The sequence below is a fragment of the Elaeis guineensis genome, chromosome 2 (genome assembly GCF_000442705.2).
Source record: "Elaeis guineensis isolate ETL-2024a chromosome 2, EG11, whole genome shotgun sequence".
In the NCBI taxonomy this organism is placed as follows: domain Eukaryota; kingdom Viridiplantae; phylum Streptophyta; class Magnoliopsida; order Arecales; family Arecaceae; genus Elaeis; species Elaeis guineensis.
Window position 1 is genome coordinate 111,795,721 of NC_025994.2, and position 11,052 is coordinate 111,806,772.

The 11,052-nt window shown below is 36.3% G+C and overlaps 1 protein-coding gene across 2 annotated transcripts; it reads left to right on the plus strand.

Moving 5' to 3' along the window:
- Positions 1 to 890: 890 nt before the first annotated feature.
- On the plus strand, positions 891 to 9,867 carry LOC105043534 (probable transcription factor GLK1). 2 transcript variants are annotated; one of them, XM_073252716.1, is made up of 7 exons: positions 891 to 1,179; positions 1,282 to 1,758; positions 2,344 to 2,484; positions 3,268 to 3,603; positions 3,673 to 3,747; positions 3,849 to 3,965; positions 7,156 to 7,354. In XM_073252716.1, exons 2-7 carry the CDS (start codon positions 1,303 to 1,305, stop codon positions 7,189 to 7,191), a joined length of 1,161 nt encoding a protein of 386 aa, XP_073108817.1. In that variant the 5' UTR covers positions 891 to 1,179; positions 1,282 to 1,302; the 3' UTR covers positions 7,192 to 7,354. The 2 variants fall into 2 exon arrangements, with proteins under 2 accessions (XP_073108817.1, XP_010919417.1); XM_010921115.4 differs by lacking the exon at positions 7,156 to 7,354 and adding an exon at positions 9,574 to 9,867 and having other exon boundaries at positions 893 to 1,179.
- The last annotated feature ends 1,185 nt before the right edge of the window (positions 9,868 to 11,052 follow it).

The following is an 11,052-nucleotide window of genomic DNA, read 5'->3' on the forward strand; positions in this document are numbered from 1 at the left end:
TTCTCATATTAGTTGGATGAGGTAGAGGGCAATTCAAATTCTGACGGTAAATTTTGAGTTTTCTCAGATTAAGAGCCTCGACAAAAATGTGGATCAATGTCAAGTTGGATGGCCAGCTATCATATTAGTTTGAATTCGGATTAGATTACCCAAGATCTCCGCTAGAACTCAACCCAATCAAATCTTGCTGATATTCTTCAATCGAAGTCCAGCACGAGTTAGGTATACTTGTTGGTCTAATCATACCCAAATCATGTGTTGGCTGGGACGAAAAGGTTCCGGTTTTGTCTGAAACGAGCTGCATTTATAGTTGCATATTTTTTAATCTCCAGTTACAAGCCAGGATTAACGGCTCCAGGTGCACCAGCTAGGCTTTGTTACTGTACAGAATGAGATTGAGGATGACGTGCGCCGGTCAGCTTCACCTGCCATCACACTCCAACCCCCACGCGATCCACCATGGAGTGGGAGAGGGAGAGGAGAGATCCATCGTCCAGTTTTTTTTGGTAGTTAAAGAAATATTCCATTATGTAGAAGAATGGACAAGGATGCTTAGTTCACTGTACCACTTCCCAAGGGACGAAAAAATACTCGTGGCAACGGTGATATCATATTAAATTTATAATAAATTAATAAAAATTTTTATATTTCATCATATTATTTTTATATATTTTATTTATTCTTAATTTTTTTATTAATTTATTCTAACAGTGACGTGGTATCACCGTTGCCACAAATATTTTCTCCCAAGGGACAGGGACAGACCATCAGTCTAAAGCCGTGACATGCAAGCGACGTACCTATGGCTATCATGTTTGGCGCACTCGTTTGGATCTTCTTCCCTCTCTCTCCCTCATACCCTTATCGATTGCTTTTCTTTTTCTCAGAGAACATATATCCATCCACAAATCCATAAGAATGATTGAGAGAGAGAGAGAGTACAAGCCCAACAAAAGCCTTGAAACAAATGAAAGAAATCTACAGGGAGCTTGTGGTGGAGATCCAGCCTCTCTCTCTCTCTCTAAAACTCCAGTGCTCCAATGACTCCATATAGCTATTGATGCTTCATTACTCCACACGCTCCTTCAGATCCGTCGCCTACGCTCTCGTTGGAGAAGTCCTCCTTACCATTTCCATGCAGCCTCACGTCCATAAATTCTTGTAGCTGTACCTTGCTCAGTTAGTTCACATATCTCTACCCTTCCCTCCCTCTTTCTTTTCCTTGTCTATACTTCTGCTTTGCTTCTATTACTTGACATTTTAACATATGGACATACGCAGTTTTACTTCGCGTCTATTGGGATGCTTGCAATATCGCCACAAAGAGACTCCAATGGTAATGAGAGAGAGGCGGAGGTGGGAAGATGCTTGGCATCCCCAGAAGAATTCTGCAACAAATTCATGGGAGGGGAGTTCCTCGAGGACATCAACTTTGATGACCTCTTCGCCGGGTTGGATGACGGGGACATGCTGCCCGACCTGGAGGTGGACCCTGTGGAGATCCTCGCGGCGTTCTCAGTCCCTTACGAGGAGGACTCGGGGACTGCAGCAGCGGCGGTGGAAGCAAGTGGTGGGGATGGCCGAGAGAACCCATTATTGGTGGATGAGAAAGGTCTGAGTCAGGCCGAGGAGGTCTTGAGTGCAAGGGAGAAGGCAGATGACTTGGTTGCTACTGCATCGGCAAATTTATCGTTTTCGGAGGCCGATAGAGGCCCGAAGACATCGGCAAAGGGCTCTAAAGGAAAGCGGAAAGTGAAGGTATGCAGAACAAATTATGGGGGTGTTTGTTTCGTAACCAAAATCAGAATGAAAATAAAAATTAAAATGATTTAGAACCAGAATCGAAATCGAAATGACTTGACATCAGAATCACAATGGCTAAATCCTCCAAAGTATTTGGTTCGTAATCAGAATCGAAATTGAAATGAAAATTTGAATCCATAGAAAAAAGTAAAGATTGAGTTCTATGTAGATTGAGCCATTCCCATTCCATCCCGAAATCAGAATCGGAATGGGACTCCTCCCAACCAAACGATTGGAATGGAAGTCATCTATTTCGATTCTGATTGCAGACTCCTGTTTCTCCCAACTAAATATCCTCTATATATATAGAGCCAACTGATCCATCACAGAAGCACAATGTTAGGGAAGCCACAAAGAGTAATTAGCTATTTCTCCTGGTCTAAAGCTCCAAAATAGATAGCTTAAGAGTACTTAGCTTTTGGACGAAGGGAAGTATAGTTGTTGATGTCTTGGTAAAAAAATTTTAAGTTGCTAATAGAGTTCTTTTGGTTTTATAGATATGTTCTTGCAAATTTTAATTCTTAGTTTGCTCATGAATAGGTGGATTGGACTCCTGAGTTGCACCGGAGATTTGTTCAGGTGGTCGAGCAGCTTGGGAGCGATAAGGCCGTGCCCTCGAGGATATTAGAACTAATGGGGATTGATGGCCTCACCCGACATAATGTTGCTAGCCATCTTCAAGTACTTGAATTATCTTTTTCTTTTAGTTCTCTCGAGAAAATTTTCTTCTTTTTGTTGCAACATTTCTATGGCACAAGAAGTTTTTGATGGTAATTATTTGAGAGGATTCTAAATTTTTTTTTTTTTTTTTTTCGAGGTCAAGGGAGGCCGGTAGAGCAGCCACTATTTTTTATTAAATTCTAAAATTCTAGCACTAGATGATGTACGTATTAGCCCTTTTGAGCATGAAAGGCTTGGAAGCTGAAACCATAGATGTGATAATATTGTTTTTGAGATCTGTACTGTGTCAGCAAAGAACCTTTTGTTTTTTTTTTTTTTGTTGATGTCGAAAAATCAAATTTGTTTTCTTTCCCTTTTGTTGAGATACTACGAAACTTTAATTTGTTTGACATGTATTTATTTTCCATTATTTATCTGAACGGAAGGCAGTAACGGGAAAAATTGATTTCTTTGTTTTCCTTTTCCTGTAGCATCCCCGTGGTGCACTGTACTTATGCACCCAAAAAGTAAGTACAAGGAAGAAATCATGTCACCAGTTATGGGGACGTCCGTAGCACATCGGATAACTCAGATCTAGTTTACTGCACTATTTTTATTTTTATTTTTTTTTAAAACTTGCTGTCAAGGAGCCTTTTGCTGTGGGTAAAGAAGATTCATGAAGAATGAGAATTATCTCTTTTCCTTATCATATTTTCTTCTTCCTCCTTTGTTGATCTTTATCAATCTGAACTAGTAGTGCCAGTATTAATTTGAGGCCACCGTTACTAATATGATGAATTACAGAAATATCGGGCCCACAGGAAGCATTTGCTCGCAAGAGAGGTGGAGACTGCGAGGTGGAGCCAGAGATGGCACATGAATACCGGTGGTGGTGGTGATGATGGTGATGGGACGAAGAGGAACATAAACCCTTGGCTTCTTCCCATCATGGGCTTCTCCCCTCCTCCAGTTCAACCCTTAAAGCCACTGCATGTGTGGGGGCACCCCACTGTAGACCAGTCACGAGTACTTCATTTGTGGCCGAAACATCTGGCCCCGGCTCCCTCACTGCCTTCCCGTCCGTGGAGTCCACAGCCATCTCTACCACCTCCTTCCTTCTGTCACACTCATTACTCAAGGGTAGCTTCTCTCTTTATCTATCGGTCTATCTATCTATCTCTTTCTATCTAAACCAACTTCTCCTTGCAGGGACCTGGAGATGGGTGGGTACCAAGTGCTCTAACCCAGGGAACACCATGCTTCCCTCAGCCACTGCTCACAGCAGTATGCCATTCATCTAGTCCACCTTTGGCTTATTTGCTTGCTACTTTAAACAAGTGTGGAAGTAGGTGGTTTCTTACTTTGTTAGTCCTTTTCATATGCAGAGGTTTCCAGCTCCACTAGTTCTAGGAATTCCACCACGACCCTTGTATAGATCAGAAAATGTAGTTCCTCCGACTACCAAGCTCTCAAGCTCACTGCTTTCGCTTGATGCTCATCCAGTAAGTACATATAGAATTTTCAGTTTCATTAAAATATGCTTTAAAGATGCATGTTCTATATATATATATATATATATATATATATATATATATATATATATATATATATATAGGCTTTGATGCTTCCATTAGCATCAAAAATCTGTTGGAAACTAAACTTGAGAGTTTAGATTTTATCATTGGGGTTACTTTGAAGCTAAAAATCTCATTAAAGACTTCAATAACTATGGATAAATAATATATTGCTAGAAAGCATGTGTCTGTCTAGTTTCTAACACTTCAAGAAGTGCATCAATCTAAATTTTTTACAGAGAGTTATGATCATTTTGGTGGAAGATGTGCAGTCTATTCGAAAAATTTAAAATGTTGCATTATTCCACTTTATTTTGTATTAATATTTGTAATGCTGAGTTATTTCTTTAGCAAATGCATGTATGGTCATTAAGTTGAATCTAGAATATTCATTTGAGTGGTATAAACATGTCATATATCAAGGCAAATGGTATAAGTGTTGGAAACCTCAAAGTATATGCAATAAGAGTTTTCAAGTTCCTCTTTATCCTCCTCTTTGAGTGTGTGTGTGCGCCCTTCTCCTTCCAACAAAGTAGTATCAGAGCTTTATTTTTTAGAAAAGATGTCCTCAAAAGGAGCTACACTTTCCTTTCAATATTCAAGGCTCACTAAAGATAATTTTGACAATTGGGTAATTAGAATGAAGGCTATCTTTGGCTCTCAAGGAGTATGGGAGATTGTTGACAAAGGCTATGATGAGCCCCAAGATGAAGCAACCTTAAATCAGGCCCAAAAGGATGCTTTGAAAAAGATAAAAAGGAAAGATCAATGTGCTCTCACAATCATCCATCAAAGCTTGGATGATGAAATGTTCGAGAAGGTGGTAGATGCAACCAACTCCAAACAGGCATGGAAAATCCTTCAAAATTCCCTCAAAGGAGTAGATAAGGTAAAGAAAATTTGTCTTCAAAATCTAAGGGCTGAGTTTGAAGGGCTTCGCATGAAAGAGAATGAATCCATTTCAAACTATTTCTCAAGAGTCTTGGTAGTGATCAACCAAATGAAGAGACTTGATGAAGATGTGGAAGATGTTCATATAGTTGAGAAGATACTTTGCTCATTTAATTCTAAGTTTGAGCATGTGGTGGTGGCTATCGAAAAGTCCAAGAATTTGGAGACCATGTCAATTGATCAATTGAATGGATCTCTATGTGCCCATGAAGAAAGAATAAACAAAGGTAAACATGAACCTGTGGTACAAATCTTGCAAGTAGAAACTCTCTCTTAAATCTAAGGGATATGCTCGTGAGAGAGGTGGAAGGAGACATGGATATGAAAGAGGTTGCGGTCGTGGTCATGGCCAAGGAAGAGGAAGAGATGAACAAAATTCTTCCTATATGAACAAAAATCAAAATTTTTCAAGAGGATGTGGTAGAGGAAGAGGAAGAAGCAACTATACAAGAAACAATGAAAAAAGGTATGACAAGTTTCATATTGAATGTTATAATTATGGCCAGTTTGGTCACTATTCTTGAGAGTGCTATAGTAAAAAAATTGAAGAAGAGACAAACTTTATTGAAAACAAAGAAGAGGAGGAGCCAGTTTTGTTGCTTGCACTTAAAGAAGAAGGCAAAGACAAGAAGAGTACATGGTATCTTGACAATGAAGCAAGCAATCATATAACCGGTGATAGAAGCAAATTTATGGAGCATGATAGCAACATTGGTGGGCATGTAACATTTGGAGACTCATCTAAGGTGGAAATCAAAGGCAAAGGTATAATCTTAATTCAATCAAGAAAAGGTAGTCATAAAATATTGTCTGATGTTTATTATATTCCAAAGTTGAAAAGCAATATTGTAAGTCTTGGGCATTCTGAAGAAGAGTTATAAAGTTTATATGGAAGATCATAACCTTTGATTAAGGGATCAAAATGCTAATCTTATTGCTAAAATATCTATGACAAGCAATAGGATGTTCTTGTTGAATCTACAAACCACTGAAGTTGTGTTTGAATTGGAAGATTCATCATGGCTATGGCATATGCGATATGGCCATTTGAATTTTAGAGGACTCAAAGCTTTAGGTGAAAAGAAAATGGTGATGGGCGTGCCAAGAATTGATCACCTTAATCAACTATGTGAAGCATGTTTACTCGGCAAATATTTAAGGAAGAGCTTTCCAATGCAAGCTATTTCAAAAAGTATCAAGCCACTTCAACTTGTCTATACCGACGTGTGTGGCCCCATCAAACCGCCATCATTTGATAAAAATTCTTATTTTTTATCCTTAATTGATGATTATAGTAGAAAGATCTGAGTGTATTTCTTGAAGAACAAATCTGAAACTTTTGGGGCATTTAAAAGTTTTAAAGCATTTGTAGAAAAAGAGAATGGCTATGAAATCAAAGCTTTAAGAACTGATAGAGGGGGTGAATTTATTTTCAATGAATTCAAAAATTTCTGTGAAACACATGAAATTCATCATCTTCTAACAGTTCCTAGATCGCCATAACAGAATCGACTAGCTGAAAGAAAAAACTGAATAATTTTAAATATGGCTAGATGCATATTGAAAAGTAAGAAGATATCAAAAGAATTTTAGACTGAAACAGTTTCATGTGCGATTTATCTTTCTAATCGCTATTCAATCAAGAGTTTGAAGGATGTGACACTCCAAGAAGCTTAGAGTGGATGCAAGCTAAGTGTATTACACTTGCGTATTTTTGACTCCATTGCTTATGCACATGTCTCCAAACAAGAAAGAGTCAAGCTTGATGACAGAAGTGAGAAATATATATTCATTAGCTATGATGCAAATTTTAAAGGCTACAAGCTGTTCAATCCAAATAATAAAAGGATCACGATCAGTAGAAATATTGAGTTTGATGAGAAGGCATTATGGGATTGGAGTTCACAAGAGGAAGAATCTTATGATTTCTTTTCAAACTTTGAAGAAGAAGATTCAACTATTTAAGCTTTTCAAGATCTTGCTACGCCACCAACTTCACCAACTCCTACTTCTTCTGGATCAACATCTTTATCCTCATCCATATCAAGTCCAAGTGAAAGATCACAAAGATATAGAAGTCTTGCTGATCTTTACAATGAAACTGAAAGGTTAAATGATGTTACTTTATTTTATTTTTATACTGATGTTGAATCTTTGAGTTTTGAAGAAGCTAGGGAGGAAAAGGAATGGGTCCAAGCTATGAATAAAGAGATACAAACTATAGAGAAGAATGAGATATGGGAGTTGGCTAGTCTACCAAAAGGGAAGAAGGCAATTGGAGTCAAATGGATATTCAAAGCCAAGAAAAATACAAAGGGCGAAGTAGCGAGATACAATACAAGGCTTGTAGCTAAAGGATACAGCAAAAAAAAGGCATTGACTACAAAGAGGTATTTGCTCCTGTTGCAAGATTAGAGATAATTAGATTACAATTTATCAATTGGACGTTAAGTCAGCCTTTTTTAACGCTGTCTTGAAGAAGTGTACATAGAACAACCCTTAGGATATGCGGTTAAAGGATATGAAGATAAAGTACTCAAGTTAAATAAGACCTTGTATGGATTGAAGCAGGTGCCAAAAGCATGGAATAGACAAATTGATAAATATTTTCAATAAAATAGCTTCACAAGATGCTTACATGAGTACGCACTTTATGTGAAGAAGTAAAATGGAGATTTATTATTTATATACATTTATGTGGATGATCTTACTTCATCGATAATAATCCAAGCATGTTTGAAGAGTTTAAGAAGGCTATGGCATAAGAATTTGAAATGACTGATATGGATTTTATGTCCTACTACTTGAAAATTGATGTGATGCAACTAAAAGAAGAGATTTTCATCTCATAAGAAGGATACACAAGAGAAGTACTTAAGAAATTCAATATGCTAGATTGCAAGTCGGTTAATACTCTTATGGAGTGTGGTATAAAGTTATCCAAGATGGATCTCAAAGAGATGGATTCTACACTATTCAAGAGTCTTGTGGTGAGCCTAAGGTATGTGACATGCACAAGGTCAAATATTTCATTTGCTGTTGGACTTATAAGCCGCTTTATGAAAAATTTGGCTAATTCTCACATGAAGGCAGCAAAGAGAATTCTCTATTATTTGAAAGGTACTCTTGATTATGGACTGTTTTATTCATCTTCAAAAGATTTTAAATTGATGAGTTATTATGATTGTGATTTTGTCGGAGATCTTGATGATAGAAAAAGCACCACCGACTTTATATTCTTCTTGGGTGATCATGCAATTTCATGGAGTTCTAAGAAACAATCCATAGTAATACTCTCTACATGTGAGTCCGAATATATTACTGCAATATCTTATGTTTGTCATGCTATTTGGCTAAGAAGACTCTTAAAAGAACTTTATTCACCACACAAGAAAACTACAAAGATTCTAATTGATAATAAATCAGCTCAAGCCTTAGCAAAAAATTCAGTTTATCATGATTGAAGCAATCACATTGACACAAAATTTCATTTCATTCGAAAGTATATTGATAAGAAGAAAGTTGAGTTGAAATATATGAAGTCTCTTGATTAAATTACAGATATATTTATAAAGTCCCTCAAATATGAGAACTTTCAGAATATATGAATGAAGCTTGGAGTAATGAAAAAGTCAAGTTTAACGGGGGATGTTGTCGGAAACTAAATATGACTATTCAGATTCTGTCATTGAGATTATTTTAAAACTAAATATCTCATTAAAGACTTCAATAACTATGGACAAATAATATATTGCTAAAAAGCTGTGTCTGTCTAGTTTCCAACGCTTCAAGAAGTGCATCAATGTAAATTTTCTATAGAAAGTTATAATCATTTTGGTGGAAGGTGTGCAGTCTATTCAAAAAATCTGAAAAGTTGCATTGTTCCACTTTGTTTTGTATTAATGTTTGTAATGCTGAGTTATTTCTTTCGCAAATGCATGTATGATTATTAAGTTGAATTTGGAATGTTCATTTGAGTAGTATATACATATGTCATATATCAAGGCAAATGGTGTAAGTGTTGAAAACCTCAAAGTATATGCAATAAAAGTTTTCAAGTTTCTCTTTATCCTCTTCTTTGAGTGTGTGTGTGCCCACCTCCTTCCAACAAAATCTTGGAGAAGTATGATCCTCCTGGAGAACAAAAAATAAAAAAAAAATGGTTAGATTCATGAATGATAAATTTGAGCTAATCTAGGTGCATGTGTTTTTAATGGTTATGTAGTTAACGTGGGGGTATCAAGCAAGGATTTATGAACAAACCTACAAAAAAAGAAAAAAAAATGGCTACCAAGGGGCCTTTTGTTGTAGGTAAAGTAGATCTTGAGAAATGAAAAAGAGAGAAAAAATGAGGAAGAAAAAGAAGGGTCAAAACAACACAAGAAGTGTGCTCCTTGTCCTCCCCATTTTTTCTGATAAAAATCATATTCTAGATTAATGTGGCACTAATTTGAGTCTACAAATGCATATTTTGTTTATATATTTGTTGCAATATGTATTCAAAGTTATCACTAGAAGTGGGACTATGAATGGTATTTCTTCGGTTCCTAATTTTATCAAGATCTTTCTCTTTGGGATGTTTCAGTCGATGGAGAGTATAGATGCAGCTATTGGAGATGTTTTAGCAAAGCCATGGCTACCACTACGCCTTGGTCTCAAGCCTCCATCTTTGGAGGGTGTCCAGCTGGTTGAATCACAACGGCGAGGGTTAGCAAAGATACCATCAGCTTGTGGTTGATTTGTGATTACAAAATGTTTGTCCTGGGACCAGCACATTTGAATTCGCCGACATGTCCAACTTATTGCTTGCATTTACTAAAGCTTATCTCTTTGTTCTTTGTTGCAATTATATATATTTTAATTCTACATATTTGCTGATCGTGAAACATCTTTGGTGGAACCAATCATCGATGACCATGAAGGCTCTTTTATTAGTTATGTTTGATGATTTTAGTGGATTTTCCATGATATAACTTATAAGTCAAGAGCTGATTCATCAAGAGTAACTATGTTTTGAAGTAATTGTTAGAACTCTATTTTCACATGAAAAGTTGAACTATAATCCATCTCAAGAAATCTAGCCGAAAGGGAAACATTAAGAAGAAACTAAACCAACTATTCTTTGTCCTTGTTTTTATCTTTTAGTTTATAAATATTTATCTGTATAAATATTTGGTTTTTCTTTACCAAAATTAAACAAAGGGCTTTCAAGGAAGTAGTTGTCTGAAATTGGCTAATAGTTTAACAACGGTATCGGCCTCTTTAACGCATATGAATAAATTAATTTATTACTGATATCATCATAACTATCCATACTTTATTGCTAATACTAGCATAAATGATAGCCATAATTCCTTGCGGATTTCTTCTACAGATATGTACTTAGTTGTGTTTGTATGTGTAATAGAACTCATGTCAAAATTAAGTGCCACCAATCGCAGCTGATTATTCTGATGTGATGATGATGATGGTTATGACCATCAAATCATGTATATGCTCCTCTCATAATCTTTGATTGCCGCGGAGGACTGGTGCTATATGCATGGAGTGGAGTGATGAGGGAAGCAGCAGTATTCTAAACAAAAATAATCATCTTAAATAGAACTAACATCAAGAAGATGTCCCCACTTTATATGAGATGTTCCAAGTGATTTTGATACCTGAATTGGGCATTTATTTTGATCCGGCTTATAGATGAGGCCGCATTGACATTATCACTCTATCAATTTAGGAAATTCCATGGTGATATTTTGAGTTCTTTGAAAGAGGGAAATATTTGTTTTGCTACAGGAATTGTAACTTTGACGCATGTTGCTAGCTAGGCTAACATCAATTGTGTCATCAGAAATAATAATTTCTATGCTTTTAGGCTCCATATGGTTATGAAGTAGGATCATGCAAAATTGGAAAATAAGGGATAAATTAATGTGGAAGATGGAAGAATGTTTAGAAATAAATTTATCCCTTTTTTTTTCTTTTTTCTTTTTTTATTTTGTTAAATCAGATATGCTTTTTTTTTTTTTCTTTTTGAAATTTTTGAAGGTGTCCCTCCTTCAACTTCTCT